This window comes from Balaenoptera physalus, assembly GCF_965194825.1.
Source record: "Balaenoptera physalus genome assembly, chromosome: 20".
Classification (NCBI taxonomy): domain Eukaryota; kingdom Metazoa; phylum Chordata; class Mammalia; order Artiodactyla; family Balaenopteridae; genus Balaenoptera; species Balaenoptera physalus.
Genome location: NC_138901.1, coordinates 1,183,892 through 1,210,316, shown reverse-complemented (window position 1 = coordinate 1,210,316; position 26,425 = coordinate 1,183,892). Strand labels below are relative to the sequence as shown.

Below are 26,425 nucleotides of genomic sequence, written 5' to 3'. Positions count from 1 at the left end.
TATCATTAGAGTCCATTATACCAAGCTGTGGGTTAAAAACCCAGAAGAAAACACCAACTTGAAGTTCATCAACATTTGTGGAATACTGTAAAAATCAAACGGGATGTTGTTTGTCAATCAATTTTTATAAATCTGAACTGTTTGAGAATCATATTTAAAAATTTAAGGATACAAACTTCACATTTTTAGCAAAGGAAAAACTCAGGGAAAAGATCAAAGTAAAAAGAACAGAATTGGGATTAGAAATCCATTTTAAGCCAAAATGACGTCTTCATAAGTTAATATTAATCCTTTAATTATAAATTTCAAAGGTTTAAGTAGTTTCTATGACCTTAGATTTGAATAATTGTACCATATGGAGCTTTTCTTAAATTTGAAAAAGATGCTGAATTGTTGCTCAAAGCCTTTTAATGACTTCAGGCTGGCAGAATTCCAGTATAATCCTTCAGATACCATTAAAATTACAGACCAGGAGCCCAAGCGGGTAAGTACTATGTCAATTTCATAAGGGCTTTTTACTTAGTACCGTGTGGAAAATGCTTGATGTGTTCATATATTTTAAAATATCAAATCGTGAAGCTTAAAACAACTACTTATACTGGAGATTTCACAAAGGAATTGATAGATTACACTAAACACAAATAAGAATTTTGTGTATCATAAAATTAAATGACAAAATTAAAAGGCAAATACCAAAAGTACCTGCCACAAAGAGCTTCGTCATCCTAAACATAAACAAGTTTATATAAGGTGATGAGGACACCAGGACATTAACAGAAGAGAAACTGACAAAGGAGGTGAACAAGCACTTCTCAGAAAATGAAACACGAATAACAAATCTATTATATATGTTCAGTCTCACTCTTAAAAATGCAAATTAGAAACAATTAATGTTTTTCACCACCCCCCTCCCCAAATCAAAGAAGAGGTTTAATATTAAGGACTGTCTAGATAAAACAGATATTCTGTTGGGGAAAATACAAATTAGTACAACCGTTTTGAAAAGCAATTTGACCCTGTAATTCTACTGGGATCTTAAACTAAGGGGGAAAAAAATGGAAATGGTGACAAAATTTGATGTATGAAGATGTTAATTTTTGCATCAATTTACATAAAAATGTTCAAAGCTAAATGTTTAAAAATAAAGGAATTTCACAATAAATCATGCTACATCCATAAAACACAGTATTATGAAAAAATGAAAACTACATTTTCAAAGAATTCCAAATGACATTGGAATATTATTAGCATAGCTCTTAAAAAAAGCAAAAGGCATAGCTGTTTATTTAGTATGATCTCAGTCAGCTAAGTTAATATAGCTATTTTATATACATATTAAATTACTACTATTGGTTATCTCTGGGTGGTGATAGTAACAGAGAATTTTACACCTCTCTATTTCCCATATTTTCTAAAATATCTTCTATTTCAAGAAAGGCTATTTTTAAAATAGCTGAATAGATTTCTGAAAGAATGGTAAATTTTAAATACCAAAGTTTTAATCAAACATCTGAGTTACCCACTACCATCATTTAGTAATAATGTTCTTTAATTTTTCAGAGGTTCATATTTTATGGACTTTGTTTCAATTTGGTTTGAAAAGATTTTAAAAGGCTGGAAAAGCAGCTTTCACTTTGCAAATGTCAATCATTTATTCTCTTGGATTCTCTATTTCAAGTATTTTGACCTTGTGGAGGTATTTCATGTTTCTCTTAACTCAGAGCCATTGAAGATATCACTGGGGTCTAAATCGCTGCTGACAGAAACTCAGGCAGATCTGGACTTAGGCATTCTTTTATAACCTTAACATTGTAAGTGCTACTGAAACAACCCAGACCCACAGGGAAGGTTACATTTAGATTATTTATTATTCTGGGGTTATTCTCTTCTCTTTGAACCTCAACTTTATACTTAATGAGAGAAAATCAATTTCTAAATCCCTCAATTCTCACTGGATTTTGAAACACTAGCAAATATTTTAACTTTCAGATTTATTTAAAAATGATAAAATATTAAACCTTTTATAAGACTTAGTGAAAAGAATTCAAGTAACATGCACGATGACACAACAGGCTAGCAAGAGAATTATCTATCAGTTCATTAGAGTGAATTCAAATTTTTATAGTGAGAACTCAAATATCTATTAATTTTTAAAACTATGTTTAAGAAATGTTATGCTTTGCACTTAACTTACTAATATGAAGGGAATTACAACAATAAAAAATGAATATTTGAATATAAAGATGTATCTTGTCCTACCCAAAGTACATATAATGGGTTGAAACCAAATTTGGATGAATCAATAGCAATTTTTAATTTATTCATATTACCATTCACAGTAGCAGAAACTGTAGAACTGAATTTCTAAGTTCATCACCATTCTTTTATTCACTTAACATTTATGAATGCCTACTTTGTACGAGGCACCATGCATGATCCTGAAGCTTTGGAAACGAATATTTCACAAGGACTGTTTCAGGGAACTCACAGTTCTGTTCTTCACTGCGTGGGGAACTCCTTCAACTAGTTACGGAAAAATATTCATCAATGGGAAATGCGAATTACTCCTCGCATCAAGAGCAGAGCACCTGTATCTTATCATACGGACTTCGGAACTCATGGCACTAACATGGCAACTTAATGCTCTCCTCCTGTCCCCCAGACCCTCCTGATGCCACCAAGGGCCTGCATTCTAATTCATTATCCACGTCAGCTAAATTCACTCCACTTGAAGCCCGCTTCTATCTTCCTGGATGACTTGTGTTCTCCGTTCAGTTCAGGGCATTCCACTCTTCCAGACTCACCCCGCCACGCTCTGTTCTCTCCCTGCAGAACCCCGGTCCCACCCGCGCACGCTCCCTCCATCCCCTTCCTTCAGCGGCGTCCCAGCCGGCTGCTCAGCCTGCAGCCTCGGGGCCCCACTCGTCTCGAAATTCCTCACTCCGCACAGTCTGCGGCGATGCTCTACTAAGGGTCCAGATGACATCGGACAGAAGCTCTTCTCAAGTCTCGCCACAGACTCCTCTGTATCCTTCCCAATTCTCTCCTTCCTTCTTCCCCCGAGAAGGTCACGGCCCCTGCCGTTCCCTCCTTAACACACACAGGTGAGCAGCTACCACGGGCCAGGTTTTCTAGACCCTGGCAGTACAGAAATGAACGCGATAGACAAGGCCCTGCTAATGAGGTTATGGTCTAAGGGGGGGTGGGCGCTGAAAATAAAAAAGTGAAAAACTGAAGATGCATTCAGAGAGTGAGACGAGCTGTGAAGACCTCGGGAGGAGCTGAGGAGGGAGGGGACAGGACGTCAGCCAGAGGTGCGGCCGCAAGGAGAGCGGGGGGCGAGCGGGAGGACGACCACGAGGAGACGTGCGCGAGAGCATCCCAGGCGGGGGAGAGCGGGGCGCGTCCCCGGAGCAGACCCCCGCCTGCTGCGCTCGCGCCCGCACCGCCCGGGTCGCAGGCGTCGGTGCTCCACGCGTCTCTCGTCTTCCCTCTTCCTCGTCCTCGCATTTCCAGGCGTTCTCCGCCTCAGCGCCCGCCCTCACTCCCGGACGACACCTCCCTGGAGCGTCAGGCTCGCCCTCGTCTCCAGCTCCTCGCTCCCCGCTCCCTGACCCCCGCAGCCGGGCTCCGTCCACACGTGCACACCGTCACGGGCAGCGCTCCGTCCAAGGTCCTCAACGGTCCTCAGTTTCACATCCTGGGGCCCTTCTTTCACCCTCCTCCTTCCGGGTTTTCTGTCACGTTCTTGGCAAGCCTCCTTTCCAAATACTCTCTTCCTTCATTCCCACGAAAATGCCTTCTTCTCGCGTCCCTCTTACCTTAATGACCCTTCTTGGACTGTCTCTCCGACTTCACCGATGAAGCCCGCCCCAGCGGCTGGTTTTCGGTCTGTACTCTCCCTGCGCAGGCCCCATTCTGGAGCTACTCCCCCGGTCCCGCTCTTCCTAGGATTATCTACAAACGTCCCTTCGATCGCAAGGGAAGGTCACAGCTGGGTTCAAACGCAACTGACCTCCATAACCGACTTCATCCTCTTCCCCAGACCAGAAACTGCGACATGCCCCATTCATCCAGGGCGGGGTTTACACCTCGCAGGTCTAATCGGTGCCCTGGCTGGGCTGACCCTCAAACACGCCTCCTCCCACCACATTCCCGTACCTCTGAGGGGCCCTCGGGGACCTGTCTCCTGGATTAAGCCAGTCCCGCCAACTACCTCTACTCCACGGCACCTTAGAAAGAGTCTCCGGATAATCGCTTGGATCCTGACACTTCATGGCTTAAAAACCTTCAGGAGCTCCTCCCTGCTACCCCACGAAGCCTGAACACTCAGCACGGCTTTGGAGGCCTTCGGCGACCCCCGGCCATCTTTAGGCTCGTCACTAACCACCCTCCCTCGTTAACCGCTGTGCCACATAAACGGGCTTGTTGGCTCTCGCTGTTGTTATTCCTGTGGCTTAGAACCTACTAGCAAAATCCTACACAGTACCCGTGTCCAGTTCACGTGACATCCATCTCTTCCAGGTAATTTCCCCTGACTTCCTTAATAGAAAATCATTTCCCCCCAGTTCACACTCTACCTTGCATTACAGTTATCTGTGTACGTGTGTGTGTCCTGCAGCCACTACTGTTTTATAATCTCCTTAAGGACAGTGCCTTTTTTTCCCTTTTTCTGTGTAGCCCCAAAGTGCCTGGGATAATGCCTTTGAGATATAGAAAATATTCAAGAAATACTTGCCAAAGAAATTTCCAATGGCTTCTAATACTAATTTCTTTTATTATCTGTAACCTGTCAGTTCGTTAGTAACACATATAAACCTATACTTGAAAAATTCATCTCCTATTAAAAAGAAACCTTTAGAGCTTCCTTGGTGGCGCAGTGGTTGAGAGTCTGCCTGCCAATGCAGGGGACACGGGTTCGAGCCCTGGTCTGGGAAGATCCCACATGCCGCGGAGCAACTAGGCCCGTGAGCCACAACTACTGAGCCTGCGCGTCTGGAGCCTGTGCTCCGCAACAAGAGAGGCCGCGATAGTGAGAGGCCTGCACACCACGATGAAGAGTGGCCCCCGCTTGCCACAACTAGAGAAAGCCCTCGCACAGAAACGAAAACCCAACACAGCCATAAAAAAAAAAAAAAAAAAAAAAGAAACCTTTAAAATGTGAACACGTGATTCAAGAAAACGAAGGCCTAAACTGTATGTTTTATAAGTCTGGCTTTACTATGTCCAGTGTTTTAAAAAATCGAGGTGCACTGGTATCCGTGCCATTTAAGCACACTTACTTGGAGACACTTTGAACTTCTGGAGGCAGCGAGCAGAGCTGAGGTGCGGGGTGCATCAGCTCCCAGCAGCCTCCCCGTTGGCCTCTCCTGGGCGCTTGTCAGGGGGCTAAAACTGCTCGGTATCAGGACATTCCCCACTTCCTGACACCTTGTAGCCTTTAGCATCAAACAGCATGACTCTGCACTGCTCTGATGGAGGGACCACTAGCATCCTCACTGGGGGGACGAAGGCCCCTCAGCCAGGTCGTGTCCCTGTGGCCTGCGCAGCTCTTGCCGTCTCTCTCAGCAAAGGGCACGTAACTCCGCTCGCTCCGTGGCTCCAGCAAGTCGCCTTGGAATCACGCTGGGCGACTCACTCACACGTTCTCTCTCCCTCCGCCTCTCCCCCGACCCCCCACTCCCACGTCTGAGCCCAAAGCAGATCCCGTCAGCTCTGCCTGCAGACCATCAGACCATAACCCAGCCGGACCCGTGTACCACCTTCAGTGCTACCGGCCAAGCCCAGCGTCTCTCAACTCTGGTCTAAGTCACTGCAATACCTTTTCAACTAGTCTCCCCACTTCCACCTTCACCCTCGGCAGGTGGGCGTGGTCCGAGAGCCCGTGCAAACGCGTCGGGTCACATCAGTCCTCTGCTCCAAACCCGCCAGGCTTCCTCTACTTATGGGGGTCAAAGCCAAGCCCTTGCAGTGGCCTCCACAGCCCTACAGGGCCCAGTCCGTCCCCAGAGGCCTCGTCCTTGACCTCAGCCCCTCGTCCTCCCCTCCTCCGTCATCTTTCCCAGCCACACCAGCCTCCTCGCGGTCCCTCCAGGAAGCCAGGCTCACTCCTGCCTCTTCACTCCTGCCTCTTCACTCCTGCCTCTTCAGAGCCCTCTTCCGGTTTATCCCTGGGTTCAGAGCCAGGCTACCACGGGCCCAGTCTGCTGAAATCTGACCCTCAGGTAAATGACGTTACTGCTGCAAAGTGAGCACCTTAGGGCCACGATCCAGGTAAAATCAGCAGAGCAGCACCTAGAATGGCGTGGTATGCTCTATGGAGGCTTCATATTTAAAGATCAAGAAGAGGTAGGACAAAAATAAAATTAGAAGATTCTTAAATTACCCTTTCCAAGTGTCTTGATCCCAGGATAGAGGCTGGTCTTAAAGAACTCAAGGGGCAGTTGACAGTTGTGACAATTAATAGCAATTCACTTTTACTACCTGATTAAAATATTTACACTTTTCCAGAACATCAAAAGAACAAATATTTGAGGCTGTCTCTGGAATATAAGTCAACTCAAAATGTGTAAACATTATATCGACATATATTTCAAAAATGTGTAATTCTAAAGAAAGTTCTTAATTTGACATATCAATCTGGGAAAACATGTCATCATCTATGGGACACATAAAAAACTGTAAAATCTAGAAATGACTATTAGACAACATAAGAAAGATCTGAAACCTAGTCTTACCTGAGGAAAACTCAAGGTTACAGCCCCAATACTCCTAACCAGTATAATATCTGACAATATTATAACACTCCTCACAATGTATATTTAATAGCTATGGAAGGGATATTCCATACAGTCCCCTCCACAAAAGTCAAGGGAAGAGTCAGGAAACTCCCTGAGACATACAGCAAGACACTTAGATTGCTCATTTGAATGGCTTACAAACTGGAGAGTGATTCTAAGTCCACCACCTCTTGGAGATTAAAGATAACGGGGGCATCCGTGGACTTCAAACACGGGTCTCGACTGTCTATAAACCATCCAGGCGGGCACCTTACCTCTTGCAGCGCCATCTCTGTCTCAGCGGCATGAGTCTGTTTCAGCTCTGCTTTCATCTTTTCTGACTCAGCCTTCAGTCTGTTGACAGCAGCCGCGTGGTCCCGAGCAGCCCTCTGCTTCTCCTCTTCACGAAGAAGGCCGAGCTCCACCAGCTGCTGCTTCCGCTGGAAGTTCACGCTGGTCAGCTCTTCTCTCAGCTTGTGGACTTGTGCCTCCGTGTCAGCAATAACCTTGGTTTTAAAAATGGGAAAGTGCTCAGAGGATATGACTAGGAGAGCCGTAAAAGAAGAACTGCAAAAGGCCACCAAACAAAGAAAGTTCACTGCTTCCTTCCTCCTGCTTCCCTCCTTCTGCAATCCCATGCCACCCTTCTAGCTCAGACAGAGATCCTACCTAAAATCGTTTACTGTATACATCGTTTAGTTTTATTTGTTTCAAATACCTATGTAAATGGAATATTACATGTATTCTTCTGCAACTTGCTTCTTCAAATAGGCAACATTATGTTTCTAAGATTCGTCTAGTACTTGCTACTGTATTTTTTGTTTTTATTTCATTGATTTCTGCTCTTATGTTTGTTATGTCCCTCATTTTATATTCTTGGGTTTTTTATTCTTCTAACTTCTTATCTTGGATATTTAACTCATTTATTTTTATCCTTTCTTCTTTCCTGATTTATAAACTTAAGACTATAAATACCACTCTACTATTGCTTAAGTTTAATCTCTTAGGTTTAGATACACGACATTTTCATTACCATTTAATTCAAAACATTTTGAACTTCCATTTTTATTTTTTTCTTTGACTTATGATCTACTTAGAAGTATGTTTCTTAATTCCCAAACCTATGGGGTATACTAGTTTCCTAGGGCTGTCCCAACAAAGTACGAAAAGCTGGGTGGCTTAAGACAACGTTTACTCTCTCAGAGTTCTAGAGGCTACAAGTCTGAAAGCAAGGTGCTGGCAGGGCTGGCTCCTTCTGGAGGCTCTGAGGCAGAGTCTCTCCCAGCTTTCGGTGGCTGCTCGCCATCCTTGCCTTCTCGATGCATCGCTCCAGCCTCTGCCCCCATCTCCTCGTGGCTGTGCTTGTGTGTCTGTATCTCTGTGTCCAAATTTCCCTCTTCTTATAAGGACAATGGTCACCTTGGACTTAGGGCTCCTCCTAATTGAGCATGACCTCATTTAACTTGATTACATCTGCAAAGACCCTATTTCCAAATAAGGTCACACTCCCAGCTTCCGGGTGGATGTGACATTTTAGGGGGACAACCACCAGTTTAGGACGTGAAGTTCAATGACTGTCATTTTGTTATTCACGTCTAAGTGCGTTGGGGCCAGAGAATGTACTCTATACTACATGATTTCTTTGAAAATTTTTGAGATTGCTTGATGGCCAGTTGTACAATTTTTAAAGCTTCATGAATGATTGCTATGAAATATATATTGTATACATTCAGAAGTTGTTGGGTGCCGTGTTCCACACAAATCCATGAGCTCAAACTTGTTTATTATGTTCTTGAAATCTTCTATATCTTACTGACTTTTGTCTTTACTTGAGCTATTGAGTATTTAAAGCTGTGTGCTACAGGGAGGGGGAAGGGTAAGCTGGAACGAAGTGAGAGAGTGGCATGGACATATACACACTACCAAATGTAAAATAGATAGCTAGACGGAAGCAGCCGCATAGCACAGGGAGATCAGCTCGGTGCTTTGTGGCCACCTAGAGGGGTGGGATAGGGAGGGTGGGAGGGAGACGCAAGAGGGAGGGGATATGGGGATATACGTATGCATATAGCTGATTCACTTTGTTATACAGCAGAAACTAACACACCATTGTAAAGCAATTATACTCCAATTAAGATGTTAAAAAATAAAATTAAATAAAAAATAAATAAATAAATGGGGCATTTAGTCCAATGCAGTCCATTAGTTTGTACATGCTAACATATTTGCCTTTATTTTCTCTCTTGTCTTGTGCTGTTTGCCCTATGTTGTGCGTGTTTTGTTTTTCTCCCCCCTCTTCCTCCTTTCACTCTAATGAACAAACGCCTCCTCCTCAGCCCCCTTCCCCCTCTCTGGCGTGGCAGCGACGCCTGTACTTCCTGTCGTGCTCACAGTGAGAGGCTCAACACCCATGCGCCACTTATCAAACTGTAAAGTGAATTATTCTTTATATGCTCTTAAACAACGAAAGAAACTTAGGACGTTTTAAGTCCTGTGGCAGTCTCCCATATTTATAAGCTATAGTTGTTACTTTCAGTTTATTTCGTTTTTATCAACTCAGTATTGCTAATTATTCAGTAGCTGCTTAGATATATCCACATATTTCCCCCTGTCTTGTCTCCTCATTCCTTCTTGCAACTCTGACCTTCCATACAAGCATTTTCCTTTAGCCCCAAGTGCACCCTTTAAGTTCTTTAAAGAAGTTTAGTGGCAAGCACTCTGTTTTCACTAATCTGAACATATTTTTAGGGGTGTTGTTGAAAAGTCAGCTGCTATTCATTGGAAGATAATTTGTTTTTGTCTCTCTGGCTGCTTTTTTTTTTTTTTTTTTTTAATTTTTTAATTTATTTTTTTAATGCTATTCTTGTCTGCTTACATTCTTTTTATTTATGTATGTATGTATGTATGTATGTATGGCTGTGTTGGGTCTTCGTTTCTGTGCGAGGGCTTTCTCTAGTTGTGGCAAGCGGGGGCCACTCTTCATCGCGGTGCGCGGGCCTCTCACTATCGCGGCCTCTCGTTGCCGAGCACAGGCTCCAGATGCGCAGGCTCAGTAATTGTGGCTCACGGGCCGAGTTGCTCCGCGGCATGTGGGACCTTCCCAGACCAGGGCTCGAACCCGCATCCCCTGCATTGGCAGGCATATTCTCAACCACTGCGCCACCAGGGAAGCCCTCTCTGGCTGCTTTTAAGATCTTCTCTTTGTGTTTTGTATTCTCCAATTTTTTAATTTCTCGAAGTGTAGATATGTTTTTATTTATTCTGACTGGGGCATGCTCCTCCTCTGGATCTGGTTTTATAACCACTGCAAAATTCTCAGGCTTAACCTATTAATTTAATGTCTCTGCTCCATTCTCTCTCCACTCTTTATGAACTCACATGATGTACACAGATCTTCCCATTCTTTCATTTCATCTAACCTCTCTTTCATAGTTTTCCTCTTTTCCTCTCGCCTACGTTCTAGACATTTTCTGTGTGTAATCTGCTCTCAAATCCATTCAGATTCTGAATTTCAGTTGTTTTGTTTTTATTTTTAGGAGTTTGTTCTTTTACAAATATGTGTGGTAATTTTTAAACGCCCTTGCCATTTTAGTATTTTCAATTCCTTTAAAATCTTTAACTTTACATCATATACTAACTATGACTATTTTCTATTCTGTGGCTGATAATTCCAGCATCTCAAGTCTTTGCAGGTCTCATTCTGCTGTTCAAAAATTTTTAAGACCCTGGTTCATGGTACTTTGTTTTTTCTCCTACTGTTTTGCATTGTTGTTCTTTTTAAGTGCAAGTTCGTATCTGTTGGAATTGAAAGTGGTTCTCTGGCAATCATGTGACTCTGACAGAGCCCTGGAGATGTCAGCATGTCTGGACGACTTTAGAGTGAGCTCTCAGACTCGTTTTCCAGGACACGGTGACAGTGCGAACTCAGGCATCAGACATCCACGAGCACCGGCTTACGGTTATGAATTTTCAGGGGCACCCCACTCAACGTTAAGGTTGTTTCTAGTTCACTTGCACATGGTGGGTGTGGCCCTTGGTGTCCCAGCTTTATGCACAGTAGTAGCCTAGATCCTCTACCTTAAGCAAACCCTGGACTTTGTTTTTCCCCTGTGCCCAATAAGAGGCCCCAAACTGAAGTTCAAGTTCACTCAGTTTTAGAAAAGGTCCTCAAGGTGAGAGTTGCCTCAGTGCTCTGCTTACACCTCTGGATTTCTGTTTTCATTTAGATGTTGATATCTGAGTATCCTACCTAACTTAACAGCTTGTGAATACACTCAAAAAGATGTTCTTAAAAAAAAAATTGTATCTAGCCTTTTTAGTTGTTTTCAGAGGGAAAGTAGATCAGGGAACCTAGCATGCCAGGCTACCAGATGAATAGTTAGTTCAGGCTAAGGGGACTTGCTGCTGTTGTTGTTGCTGTTATTATTATTATTGTTGTTGTCTATGCATTAGCTAAGAATGCAGCATTTTCTGAAACACAATGGTAACTGTTCTAGGTACTATGTACTTCAACAAGCACTGTATAAACCAACAATTCCTTGACTGGAAACCAGAAGACCCAAAAGTGACAGTAAGGACACAAGTTACATTGGGATGATGGGAACAGGACACAAAGGCAAATACTGAGAAGTTGCTTTAAAAATCAAAATACCTACAATATGAGATTACCCCGTTTTCCATAAAAATCCTGTACTCACTTATTTTGAATGCTAACAATTTTACAATTTCTATGAGCTAAATAATAATTGCTAGCGCTTTGAGTGTTGACTTTGCACCTGGCATCTGATGCAGATTATTTCATTTAAGATGATAGATGCTAAATAAGCCAATATGATAGATACTGTTAAAATCCAAAGTCTTCCTTTACCTTGGATTGGGGTTAGTTCATACTATTTCAGCTACTGGCCCTGCCCACTCTCAACACTAGATCAGAAGAGACAGGAATGACAGATGGCTGGTCAAACGCATTTATGTCGGAGGAGAAGAAATGGCTGAATGATAGCAAATCTGAGACTGGGAGCTGGAGGAGACAGGGTGCTCCACTTTTATCCTAGAAAAGCTGATTTGAAATAGATGATCCCTGGGAAAAGTGTAAGAGGACTTTATATAAAAGGCTTTTTAAGTGCATTTGCTCCCGTTTCATGGGTGTATTGATACCTGGATATTGGTACACAGCTCTAAACCAATTCTCCTGAAAACAAAGTCTCTTGCTTTCTATTCCTTGTTTTAAGACTCCTCCCCTTTGAACACAATATTTGGGCGTAATAAGAGAAGAGACGGTCAATTTAATCACGTTCTGAAACAAAAGGGAAATCTTCTAAGAGCAGATAGGTGTAGGTAGTGACAACAGTTATGTTTTTAGGAGACAAAATAATCTTTTAAAAAACACTCAGTGACATCGATACGGCAGAACAGTCTGGGCTGCTGACGCTGTTTCCCAGAATCCACCATGGAGAAACCACAGGAGGCGTGAATCTGAGATATTAAGAACGACGACCACCACAACAATAAAAACAACAGAAAAACAAACTCCAAGGAGCTCCCGGGGAGGACAAAGGCTGTCCTGAACTGCAGACCATGCGTCTGAGGAGGGGAAGGGGTTGCAGCCCGGGAAGAAAACCCGGAACCCGTAAGCTGAAAGAAGCGGGATGGCAAGAAAGCTCTGCTCTCTGCTCCCGCCTCTCCCTGCTTAGCCCTGGGACAATCTCATCTGTCCCGCTGCCATGCTGGAAGCAAGAACCCAACATGGTGTGGCTTTGAGTCCGGTCAAGGCAGGCAGATGCCTTGCTGGGGCGAGGAGCTGAAGACAGCAGGTGCACACTTACGGAACTTCTGGGGCGCTCACGCTTCTGCACTGTCCCCTCCAGCTTCCAGAACTAATGACATTCAACCTTAGAAAACTGCGTCCCCCTACTGCCATTCTGTCCAGGAGGTTAAGGTGAGCTCCTGGGCAGCAGACTTTCCCGGTGGAGGAGTCGTGAGTGGGGAGGTGCAGCAATGGGGGCGCTCTGCCTGAGGGTCCTTAACCTCTTTCTCCTCCTTCTAGGAGCTCATCCAGCAGGTCGGGAGCCTTTTGCTCTTTCAGTGGAAGTGACCGCCTAGACTATCTGATAGTCCCTGGGGAATATAAGCTCACCGGCCAAACTCAGGATCCCTGAGGAGCAGAACTACTATCAAGAAGCAACAACAACGAGTGGCACGTGTTATCTGAAGCGGTATAACTGGAACAGGTGCATAAATATTTTTTAAAAGCATAATAAATATATATATATGTGAGTATATATGCATTAAAATATACTGAAAAGGGTAAGCAAAGAAATTAGAGACACGAAGCCAAAATAAGAAGTCAGAAAAGAATGAAGAAGTGGAAATGATGGGAGAAAGAAAAGGTCAGCTACAGCCAGAGAAGAGAACTGTATACTGTACATATGATCAGATGGAAGAACTCTCCCAGAGGCACCAGGAAAAGGCCATGAGACAGGAACTATGAGAGAGAAGTTGAGATCTGTGGAGAGCAGAGGAAGTGACGACATTGGGATAACGGAGTACTACGCTCTGAATGCCAGTGTCCCCACGGAATTCACAGGCTGGAAAGCTAACGCCCAGGCCGATGGTTCTAGGAGGTGAGGCCCCTAGGAGGTGATTAATGCCCTTATGAAACGGGACCGGGGCCTTTATAAAAGAGACCGCCGAGAGCCCCCTTGCCCTCCGCCGTGAGCACACAGTGAGAAGGCACCGCTGCAGACCAGGAGGCTGTCCCTCAGAACGCGACCACGTGCTGCTCTGACCTTGACCTCCAGCACCCAGAGCTGTGACAAATTTCTGTTGTGTATAAGCCACCCAATCTGCGGTATTTTGTTGCAGCATCCCGGGCAAACTACGTCATGGGGTCTGAGAAAAAGAGACGCGGAAAGACTGTATCCAAGTTCAATCTGATTCGAAAGCCTTTTTATCACACACGACACTGTGTCAAAGTAGTAAGAATTTCTCATGAAGAAGGATATTCATAAGCAGTATAGTATGTATTTTATTCATTTATTCTTACTGTGCACTTCTAATCCTTAACCTTCACTATGATTAGTACAAAGTTAACATCCAAAAGCCACAAGGTCATTAAATCTTTACGAAAAATAAAAAGAACAAAAATAGTTAGTTTTCCACAGGCACTGACACCACTGCAAACTGAATTTCAACGTTTGTCAATGTACATAAAAATATTTTTAATGGTATAATCACTGAGTAGATACCGTTCTACCTTTCCCCACATCTAACTTTTTATCTTCATTCTCATTTATGAGTGTATTTGTTATTTTTAGTGGCTGTTTGGTATTTCATCATTACAGTATATCATAATTTACTTAACCATATTATTCTTGAATATCTGCTTTATTTCCAATTATTATTACATAGGCAACATCAGTGAATGAATTACAATATTTTGCTTTTAGGTTATAAAAGCCTACAATATTAGGCTTCTAGGCTCACAGCAGTCCTCCAAAATTATTTGGAGAAACTCTAAGAATAACTTTTTAACTTTTTTTCCAAATTGCTCTGCGAAAACACTGAACCCACTTCCAATGTGAACAACATGTATATGTGTACTTGTTCCTCCACACCCTTCCAGGGCTGCACTTCATCATTCTGTGTATTTTTATCAGTTGACTAGGTAGGTAATGGTAACTTAGAGGAAGGCATTTTAAATTGCTGGCAACACTGATATGAACTGGCTTCAATCCAATGGTGATTTTCAAATAGAAAAACTATGCTGGAAAATGTATCAACTAATTATGGAAAACTAAACATTAAATGAAAAAACTTAATGCCAAAGGCTTCCCTTAGGTATGTAATATTTCAATCATTAGCATGTGCTGATAGCTAGAGTGATGAAACTGCCAAGATCAATTTGGAATAGATGTGTCATTTTTCTTTAATATTATAAATAGTAAGCTATAAAACTTCATCTATGTGACTGATATGAAAGAGCAGATTTATTCCAAAAATTCAAAATCTAATAAAGGTTGTGTCTCTAAGAGACAAACCGTCAGGACAACTTTTAGTCAAGCTGACTCTCAATTAACAGTTTAAAACCATATAGACCACAAAACGTGGAAGCAAGCCAAAAGTCCATTGACGGATAAATGGATAAGCAAAATGTGGGATATTATTCAGCCTTAAAAAGGAAGGAAATCCTGCAATATGCTACAATATATATGAATCTTGAGGACATTATGCTAAGTAAAATAAGCCAGTCACCAAAACACAAATGCTGTATGAGTCTCCTTATATGAGGTACTTAGTCAAAATCATATATATAGAAAGTACACGGTAACTGTCAGGGGCTGGGGGGTGGGAAGAAAAGAGAGTTATTGTTTAATGGGTACAGAGTTTCAGTTTTATAAGATGAAAAGAGTTATGTGATGGATGGTGGTGATGGTTGCACAACAAGGTGAACGTATTTAATATCACTGACCTGTACACTTAAAAATGGTTAAGATGGCAAATTTTATATTATGTGTATTTTACCATGATAAAAAAATTTGTTACAAAAAACCCCCCAACAACCTAAACCAGTTTCCTTAGAAAGTTAATGACTCTTTGAACCACCCTGAATCTGACAAGTCCTATTAGCAAAAGAAGTGAGAGGTTGGAACATCTTATCAAGGATTATGGATTGCCAGGATTATCATCCCAAACAAACATTTTAAATGCACTTTACGAAAGCAAAATGTATTTAAGTTGAGGACATGTTCATGGTTAAGAAATAATCATTTAGGCTATTTTCAAAATTGAAAAATTATTCTACAGGCACTTCTGGAATAAAGACACATTAACAACTTAGTGATATATTAGGTCACCTTTGTACAGTCATAGAAAGTTTATGGGTAATCATCACCGCAAGCTGAAATATTTTGTTTGTGCCTCTCTTTCATTTATAGTTATGTATAATTCACTATTTATTAAGATCTATGATGTGGAAGCCACTGTGATAAATGACTTCCAAAAAAAATCTTCCCTAAAATACTTTAGACTATAATACATAAGCAACACATACATGTACACACACACACACACACACACACACACACACACACACACACACACACACACAAGGCATGAAGACAAAGGGCCATAAGAGGTCAAAAGAGGGAGCAGTTACTTTGAACTTGGAAGGATTCTGGAAAACTGAATGCATCTGAGATGGACCTTAAGAGATAAATTAGCACCATTTGGGGACAGGGATAGATATAGGACATTTCAGGCAGAAAGAATGAGCCACATGCAAGAAGAAAAACAGAGCATTAAAGAGGAAGAAGGGAAACTCAGAAAAGAGAAAGTTGGTGAGGTTATTGAAGGATTTCAAATGTTAAGCTACATGGGTTGGATTTCAGGAACTGAAGAAGCAGCGACGAGATTTAACTTGGCTGCTGGAGAGGGAATGGGGGCCAGTGAGCCAAGCGATGCCACTGCATTTGTACCAGGAAAGACTAACCCGGAGGCAGTTTACACAATGATTTGGCACACTCAGAGGCAAGAAGGCCAGCAGTGGGGAAAAAGTGGAACAGATGGGAATACAGTCTTAGAGGCAGAATTAAGAGAACTAAGCAGCTAAGTGCATGTGGAAGGCAAGGAGGAGTGAGGCCTGCTGGTGACTGAGGATGTTTGTTTCAAGTAGTTTGCCAGACTAGATACACCCTCATGAGATGAAACAACTAGATCCTGTATAAAACTCAATGCTTCTTTCTTTGCTCATTGGAAGTAAGAGAAACAGTCAAAGGGAAAAACAAAACAACAAAAACCACATACATGTAAAACTGCATGTGCCAGAAACAGGGTAGTGAGCAGTAAGCACAATCCAAGGCCAGGTACCTTTGAGGGAAAATGCCCTCGTCTGCTTTGCTGCTTCAAGGGAAAGCGATGTGTGAGCTGAACATGACACCACTGACCAAGGTGGGGAGCCTGGAGCAGGACAGAAGTGGCTTCAGGTCTGTAGTGCTATCAGCTCCCACCTGAAGCTAAAACAAATTCCCTCTGGGGAAAAGCTTCTTCATTTTAATGTCTCCAGGTTTCCACAAATTAAGATAAACCAAATATGAGCTCCTAATAAAAAATTACTAAGTCCCCCCAAAAAACACCATTGGTAAGAGTCCACAGAAACAGATTCCCACAAGCAAGTTCGTCAGATATGGGAATTATCAGAAAAAGAATATAAAATAAACATGTGTTAATTGTTTAAAGAAACAAAGGATGGAGTCACAAAATGAGTAAACCAGAAGAGATTAAACAAAAATTCCCAGCTTTGAGAAAGAACTAAACATAATTGCCAGAAATAAAAATTTTGTATAAAAGATAGAATGGATGAGTGAAGGCAGCTTGAACAGAGCAGAAGTGAGAAGCAGTGAAACAGGAGATCTTAATAAACCACCCACAATACAGCACAATAATATCAGAAAAACCATAGTGAGACGTTTAAAGCTACAGAAAAGAAAATAAGATCTGATATATACCTAGAGTTCCAGAAGGAGAGGAGAGAGAAGGGAAGATAGGGTAGACATGAAAAGATGATGACCGAGAACTTTCCAGAACTGAGGAAAAGCAAGACTCCACAGAAACAGTGAGCAGGATAAATATCAAGCAAGATGGAAAAATAGAAGAAAAAAAAAAAGAACAGGAAAGAAAGAAAGAAAAGAAATGCACATTTAGATACTGGGTAATGAAATGGCAGAACATGAAAGACAAAGTGAAAAACTTAAAAGCAGACAAAGTGGGTAAAAAATAGATTACTCTCAGTAAGTGACATCCCAGTAGCAATAAGCACACCAAGTCCCAGATTTTGGTTTCTCATACCATCCTCCAGTGAAAGGAACCAGTGGTCCTTGGGCAAATGGGCAGAAAATACCTGAGCTGAGCCTGGAACACCCTGCTGTACTAGAAGTGCACACTGATGGAGCCCAAAGCCCAAAGCCGGAACAATGTGAGAAACTAGCATCAGATTCTATCCCAAGGTGAAATAAGTATCCATGAGTACACACTGATATAATGATTTCATTAATAATAGGGGAGAAGAGACAAATCTTCCTTGCAAAAGAATTCCACATTACTATAGAAGGGCATTTTACAAATTCTGATCATCAGAAGATCATCAAAAATAAGGGAAATCTGACAAACAATCACAGTGAAGAGGAGACTAGGGAGATATGACAACTAAAATTAATCTGATGTTCTGGGTGGAATCTTGGAACAGACAAAACGCATTAGGTAAAAACTAAGGAAATCTGAATAAGGTATGGATTTTAGTTAATGACGGTGCAAAGTTGTAAGCAGCGTACCATCCTAATGTAAGATGTTAATAAGGGGAAACTGGGTGTGAGATAAATGGGAGTTCTCTACACCTTATCCTCTCATTTTCTCCATAAATCTAAAACTGTTTTTAAAATAGTCTATTTTAAAAACTGGGGCAAAAAGACGCATAGAAAAAAGTGGGAAAGATGAAAAAAGTAAGATGGTATATCAAAAATCACAATACACGTAAATGGACCAAAATTACTAACTAAAAGAGTGTAATAGTTTAAATTTTTTAACACTAAAATTCATCTGTTTTTTACGAGAACAATGAAAACATGAAATTGAAACCAAAGGGATGAAGAAAGTTATACCAGTAAATTATTAATGAAAGGTAGTCTCAAAATAGAGTATCACTAAATGATTTTTTAATGTCATTTACCAGAGAGACACATCTAAGTTTGTACACATGTGATAAAACAACCTTAAAATATATACAACAAATTTAACAGAACTACAGGGGAAAACGGTCAAATCCACCATTCCAGTAAAAGAGTTCATCATACACATGCACATACACATGCCAAATTCAGGTGTCAACATACTGCAAGAAATTGGTGGTATCAAAGATATTCTTTAACAAGATTGCAACTAAATTAAGAACCATGACAAAAATAGCAACAACAAAGCCAAAATTATATCCCATATACTTCGAAATTTAAAATATACACCTTAAATAACATGCTTCAAAATGAAGTTAAGATAAAAATTAAATGTACTTAGAAATAATCTCTGGAAGAAGACACACCACTTTTTACATTTGTGCTGTTTTAATTGGGAATGAGGGGGTTAGTGCTGACGGGCGCATGGGAGATATTTCACTCTATTTTTATGACTTTTAAATTCTGATTGGTGTTAACACATTTCCTAATCAAATAAATTCATAACATTTAAATTCTGAGAAATGATTGATAATGAAAATATTCCTTATCAAATCCTGAAGGATGAAACTAAAGTGAAGGAAATAAGTGGTCTTAACGTGCTACTTATTTTTAAAAGGCGAATTATTAGTGAAATAGGCAACCAATTTAAGGAATTAGCAAGATAGAACTATTTCTGGTAAGACTGATGAAGGAAACAGGAAAGAAGGCACAAATAAACAAATATGAGAGATAAAAATAAAGTATGGCAATATTATCTCGAAAAAAGAGATAATAACTAATATTAAAATTTAAGAACGACATAGTACAGATCCATCACAGATCAAAAAGATAATACGGTGATATCATAAAAATATTATGCCAATAATTGGAGATCCTAGGTGAAACAGATTCCTAGGAAAATACAGAATGAAGAAACAATCAACTAAAACAATCTGATTAAAGAAACTGAAAGAACAGTTAAGAATCTCTGACACTAAGAAAACACTAAGCTCAGATAATTTTATAGGTGAGTTCTAGAAAAATAACCCGGGAGATGGATCATTCTAATCTTTTACAAACTTTTCCAGAGAATAGAAAATGAGAAATATACACTGAAACTATTTCAGAAGTCATAATATTGATACCAAAGGATGACAGGAATAGGAAGAGAAATAAAAATTATAGGCCAACTCAGTCATGAACCAGACATAAAAATCTCAAATAAATTATTAGCAAATCAAGTCCAGTAATGCATAAAAATAAAATATGTAATCAGCAAGTTGCAGAGAATGCAAGGGCAGTATAACATTTATAAAATTCTATAAATGCCAATAAATATCAGATTTAGATGAAAAGAAAGAATTCCTAAACTATAAAATTTTTCCAAAACTGACTAGAAAAAACTGCAAAATGTGAATCATCCTATAACCACTAAAAAAATTTAAATAGTAGTCAAAAATCTTTCCAGAAATAAAATATCAAGCCCAGATGGCTTTATTGGCCAGTTCCACCAAATACTCAAGAAACAAATAACTCACTCGTACACTAATTCTTTCAGAGAATAGAAAAAGAAGGATTATTCAGCAACTCAAATTATAAGACTAGCACAACATCAATGAAAAACACGTCCAAAAAAGAAAAATCTCAGGTCAATCTCTCTCAACAATTATTAGCAAATTGAATCCAATGATATTACATCATGAAAAAACTGGATGGTACATAATGTTGGTTTAATGTTAGACAATAACCTATAATATGATTTATTCCATTTATGCATTAAAAGAAAAAACCTTATGATTATCTCAATACACAGAAAAACATTTGATAAAATTCCACCATAGAAACTCTTAGCAAAATAGGAATAGAAGAGACCATTCTTAACCAGATAAAAGTATTTACCAAAAACTCAGCAAATTTTATTCATTCTTTATTGTGAAGTTTCAAAATAGCTCTTTTAAAACCAGGAAGAAGCAAAGAATGCCTGCTACCACTACTTGTATTCATAAGTGCATGACAAGAAAAAAAATATGAAAACAAAACTGTCTTTAATCATGGATGTTATAATTGTCTATTGAGAAAAAGTAAAATCAATGCACAAGTTACTAGAAATAATAAGAGAGTTTACAAAGGTATCTGAATCAAAGACCAATGTTTAAAAATCATTTGTAATTTTTATACACCCGAAAAAATTATAAAACACCGTTTATAGCTATGTATAACAAATATAAGTTTCTCAGATATAAGTCTACCAAAAGATGTGCAAAACTCTGAAGAAAAAACTATAACCCTTTTTGAACGACATTAAAGAAGCTCAAATACCCGAGAGGTACATCGCAGTGATGAAAAGTCTCTCCATCAGCTCTCCCCGAAGTGGTCTACAGAATCAATGCGAGTCCAACTGAAGTTTCAACAAAAGCTTTCCAAAAACTTGGCAAGTGGGATCTAAAATGTACAGGAATGAACACAGTACCATGCTGTTCCTAAAGAAGAACAGGTGCTGTGGCATTCCACCCTGATATCAGGACCTAGAATAATGTTACTGAAATGAACAGTGTTGTATTATCACAGAGACTGGGGAGCCCAGAAACGAGCTCCCGTGGGGCAGGGCTGGCGTTGCAGCTTAGTGGGGAAGTAATGAGCTAGCCTCAAAACTGTGCTGAGATCATAAGTGATTCAAATGGGAAAAAAAGAAATCATATCCCCATCTTTCACGATAGACAAAAATAAATCCAAAAATAAATCCTCTCCATTCCTAGCTACATGTCCAAGATAAATAAAACATATCCCCACATAAACGTGCACAGAATGTTCAAAGCAGCATTGTTCATAATAGCCAAAAAGTAGAAACAACCAAAATGTCCATCAACGGATGAATGGACAGATAAAGTCTAGTATATACAAACAACAGAATATTATTCAACAATTAAAAGAAACTGAGAACTAAAACACGCAACAACACATGTGAACCTTGAAAACATACTGAATAAAACTGCCAGTCGCAAAAGACCACATGTTGCATGATTCCACCATATGAACTAGCCAGAACAGGCAAATCCAGAGAGAGGATTTATCAATAGATTACCTGGTTACCTGGGGCTGGAATGTTTGGGGGAAACGGAGAGTAACTGTTAACGGCTATCAGTGTTTGGAGAGGAGGTGATAAAATGCTCTAAAATTGATGGGTGATGGCTGCACAACTCTGTGAATAGACTAAAACTCAACGAAGTGTACACTTTAAATGGGTGAATTGCATGGTATGGAAATTACATCTCAACAAAGGATCACTTTAAAAATAATGCTTACTGGATTAGAGACCAAATGTGAAAGACAAAATTTTTTAAAATATGGGAGATGGCTTTTTTTTTTTTTTGGCCGCACATTATGCGGGATCTTAGTTCCCTGACCGGGTATCAAACCCAGGCCACAGCAGTGAGAGTGCTGAGTCCTAACCACTGGACCACCAGGGAATTCCCTGGGAGATGGCTTTTTTACTTCAAGGTAAGGAAGGATTTCTTAAACATAACTCAAAGGGCACTAACTTGAAAAGGTTGATAAATTAGATAAAATATAATTAAGAACCTTCATTCATCAAAAGACACCACAAAGCTAATGAAAAGATAAATCAAAACCTGGAAGGGGAGATTCACAATATAGGTAATTAACAAAAGAATAGTATCCAGATTTTGTAAAGCATACCAATAAATAAAGATAAACAATCCAATAGAAAAATGAGGAAGCAACATGAACAGGAACTTCATAAAAGGCAAAATTTTAACGGTAAACGTATGAAAAAGTATCCTACTTTATCACTCTTCAGAAAATGCAATATCATTTTACAATCACCATATCTGCAAAAATGTAGAAGTCTGACAGTACCAAATGTTGGCAAGGATGGTGCTCTTACACACTACTGATGTGAGTGTAAAGTTGTAAAACCCCACTGTAAATTAATTTGGCTTTACCTAGAAAAGCTGAACATTTTCATAAGCTATGTCCCAACATTTTATAGAGAAAACTCTTCATGTGTACTCCAGGGACATGTTCAAGAATATACATCGTAGCTTTCTAAAAACTACATAACTAGAGATGGCTCAGGTTTCCATCACAATTAATTGACTGCGGGTCATACAATGGGATATTATATCCAGCAAAATGAATAAACCAGAGCTACACACGACAATGGGTGAATATTACCAATAGAATGTAAGTGAAAATGCAAATAACGGATTACCTATAATGTGTAATCATACTTATAAAATTAAAAACCAAGCAAAATAAAGAGTATGCTTCTTAGAGAACATACACGTGATGAAGCTGTACTGAAAACCATGTTAGGAAGCCATCAACACACAAGAACAACGGCTGCCTCAGGGGCAGGGATGCCAAGAGTGTGGAAGGAAAGAAGAATACAGTAGAGCTGAGAGTTTGAATAATAATGTTTTCCTAACTCTTAACACGGGTGGTTGGTTCATGACGTTGTTTTGTTTGTATGCATTAGTTCTGAAGTGTTATTTATGACATATATTCTTCGTATGTATCAAACACAACATAATAAATAAATTTTAAAAGATGTTGCAGGGGTTTAAGCCCAGGTGGCAAGGAGAATGCTTCTAACAAGGAAAACCTTCTTGTTGTTAAAATAAATTTTAACAACAATTATTTTAATATAGTCTTTCTATTTATTATGAAAATTTTAAAAATCCTACGACAATTTTTCCTTTTGTCGGGGCTATCTCATAGGGAACCCTCAATTTCAATCATGTCTTCAAATACCACATTGTTTCCTTATTCTTTACTTTTATCATGAAAAAAAGTTAATTTAAAATATTATCGTTTCTTTAGAACAACATATTAATTGTTCTAGAATATATTTTAATACTTTATGGTTAATATTAAGGCCACTACACATTATTTTAAGTCATACAAAATTGATCAAAAATAATTTCTCTATTTTCATTATGCTGGACACAATAAATATATCTTTGGATTTAAGCCTACAGATTAAAGAAAACATATTTTAACTTACGGTCTTTTAACCTTCTAAGATTATTTTATAAATATCATATGCAATAGAATGTTCCCTTTTTGTTGTAAACAACTCTCAGAGGAACTTTAGCATAAAAGACAGTTTAACCTTGTAAGAAAACATTGTTTTTGTCTCCCAAAGAAAAAAGTATCAAAAATAATGATATATGATTAGTGTGTTTCTAACAAACTAAATACAATAATTAAACACCAATCAGCTCTGTTTTGAACCAGGACAACTGGTGTGTAATGAACACCACGGTTCAGGCAGTGGTAGGATCAAACAACATGGATTAGGGGGGACTAAAGAGAAACAAACAAAATGGTAAGAAGTCAGGATCAGGAGGCTGGAATCCAGTGTGATCTGAAGCAGAGGCGCTCACAGAATGGTAAGCGTCTCTAGAGGACTCTCGCGTTGACTTAGGTCTCAGGTCTTTCGAGACGTTTGATCCTCAGGTAGTTCAGAGCTCTCTGGTCAGCTGTGTCAGTCACTGGTTTGTCTGTCCATCTATGAGCCCATGCATCTCAACGGCCGTTGCCTCATCACATCCTGTTTTAAGGAGCTGGGTTGTCTATATCTATTCATGAGCCTCAGCGTCCATTTCTGAAGAGCTGTGTTCTCATTTATACACAGGGTTTATCAAGGAAGCAGAATCCTCAGAGGGACTGCATTTCAAGAGAGCAGCCCACGCTCCTCAGTTCCTACTCCCCGCAAGCGTCCTGCCACAGTCAAGGGTGAGGAAGCTAAGAACCGGGCCCCGACGCCATCCTGCTGCCGTGCGCACACGCTCTTTGTCTGGCCACAGAGGTTAGAATTAGGACAGAGAACAGTATGGAAGTGCTTTAGAGTCTATTAATAAGTAGGAGTTCCGGGCTTCCCTGCTGGCGCAGCGGTTGAGAATCCGCCTGCCAATGCGGGGGACACGGGTTCGAGCCCTGGTCTGGGAAGATCCCACATGCCGCGGAGCAACTAGGCCCGTGCGCCACAACTACTGAGCCTGCACGTCTGGAGCCCGTGCTCCGCAACAAGAGAGGCCGCGATAGTGAGAGGCCCGCGCACCGCGATGAAGAGTGGCCCCCGCTCGCCGCAACTAGAGAAAGCCCTCGCACAGAAACGAAGACCCAATGCAGCCATAAATAAATAAAAATTAAAAAAAAAGAAAAGAAAAAGAAAAAAGAAAAATATCCCCCAGGAATCTGAAAACAAAGACTAGATTCCAAAATAATTACTGTGAATGTACAGGGAGCATATCACTTAAAAAAAAAAAATAAATAAGTAGGAGTTCATTATATAACTTAGCTTTATTTATTAATATATTTCCTCTTCTAAATGTGCTTTATGTAAACATTTAAAATTTGTCCTCAGTTAGATGTCTCTAAAACTTCACTGAGCTCTTTGTCAACAGAAAATATTGGAAGATAACTTTCAGTGTTGGCAGCTGCCAGCTTACGAAAGAAAAGGGAAAAACTTAACCCATGGATGTTTTTAAAAATAATTTCGTGGGGAAAACAAACTGATGACTAGTAAGATTTTTGTTAGTTATGATATATAATCTAAATATATAAGATACTTGCTATAAATTTATATTATTATATATTTTATTATTAAATATTGTATTTTAAAAATTAAAATACAGATAATAGATTCTTTCTGTTATACTCGATTATTGATCACTCCTTATGTCAGTTATTTTCGAAGCAACTTCAGACTCTTATTCTTCTAGAACTTTCATTTTACTCCAAATGTCTCATTTTATTTTTGAATAAAAGGAATACCTTGAATGAAACATGAATTTGGGGGATTTGATTAAATATATAGAATTGATGTGAAAGTAGATATTCAGACTTCAAGGAAGGATAGCATCTATATTAAAAAGTCAATACAGCAGAAACTAACACAACACTGTGAAGCAATTATACTCCAATAAAGATGTTTAAAAAAAAAAGTCAAGAGTGGGATATATTAGAAAAATGCAGTTGGATCAACAAAAAATAATATTTTGGAAATATCTATATCTATTTTACAGACATTAAATTTATACCAAGCATAAAACTATATCTTACATGAGATCCAATGTTGATTATCATTTAAAACCTGAAATTCATCTAAATAGTTAAAATAAAAGCCTATTTTACTGTATAATTATATCCTACAACATTCAATATATCTTTTAACATATTTTGGAAATTAATGATTTCAAATTAAGCCAAGTATTATAAAATTACTTTACATGTGAGTTAATTTTTTTCCTGAGTTTTAGAATAAAAGTTTATATTTTTTAGTGTTTTTATAGGGCTAAAAAGCTTTTAAAGTGTGTTCCCATAAGCCATAGGAAAGACAGGTAGTTTGATAAAAGCAGAAAAGAGAAACATTAAGAGATGCAGGGAAAGTCACATAAAAGTCTGGGTAAGAAACCAGGTCTTCAGATTCCTAGGGCAGCATATTTCCTATTTATAATCTGCTGCATCTAGGCTGCAAATAGAACTTTCTTGACTCATAATGCCTATGTTCTGTCAAATGGAAAACATTTAAAAAATCCCTTCAATGACTCAGAGATATTTAGAAAAAAGAGTCAGCAGATTTACCTTATGGTTATTCAAAAATTTCTCTAAGATCCAATATGAATGTTTAGGATATTTAAAGTACATTTGTGTTTCTAGACTCTTGTTCTACAGTTATTAGACCCAGTAATTAAAAATATAATCATTTGCCCACCTTGCAGTTCAGGAAAAATATTACCTCTGCAACTTGTAAAGATGAGAAAGGAGTTTAAACTGCCCCAAATTCCAAATGAATAGCTTAGCTCTGGAAGGAATTCTATACACAAAATTAAAATGTGGTATCGTTGACCACAATGACACTACTAAATTACATGATGAAGGAGAGGATAGAGCCTAACATATAGGAAAGGCAAGAAA

The 26,425-nt window shown here is 39.5% G+C and overlaps 1 protein-coding gene and 1 long non-coding RNA gene across 23 annotated transcripts in view; one reads left to right on the top strand and one right to left on the bottom strand.

Annotated features, from left to right (window-relative positions):
• Positions 1 to 26,425, bottom strand: part of CEP112 (centrosomal protein 112) — a 420,211-nt gene that overhangs the window by 155,337 nt on the left and 238,449 nt on the right. For all 22 annotated transcript variants that reach the window (XM_082441876.1, XM_082441874.1, XM_082441872.1 and 19 more), the window contains one exon: positions 7,055 to 7,285. In XM_082441876.1, the coding sequence (XP_082298002.1) occupies positions 7,055 to 7,285 (231 nt within the window). The remainder of the gene's footprint in view (positions 1 to 7,054; positions 7,286 to 26,425) is intronic.
• On the top strand, positions 7,297 to 17,445 carry LOC309650507. The gene is made up of 2 exons (XR_014257601.1): positions 7,297 to 9,577; positions 9,951 to 17,445. It is a non-coding gene; the product is annotated as an uncharacterized lncRNA (long non-coding RNA).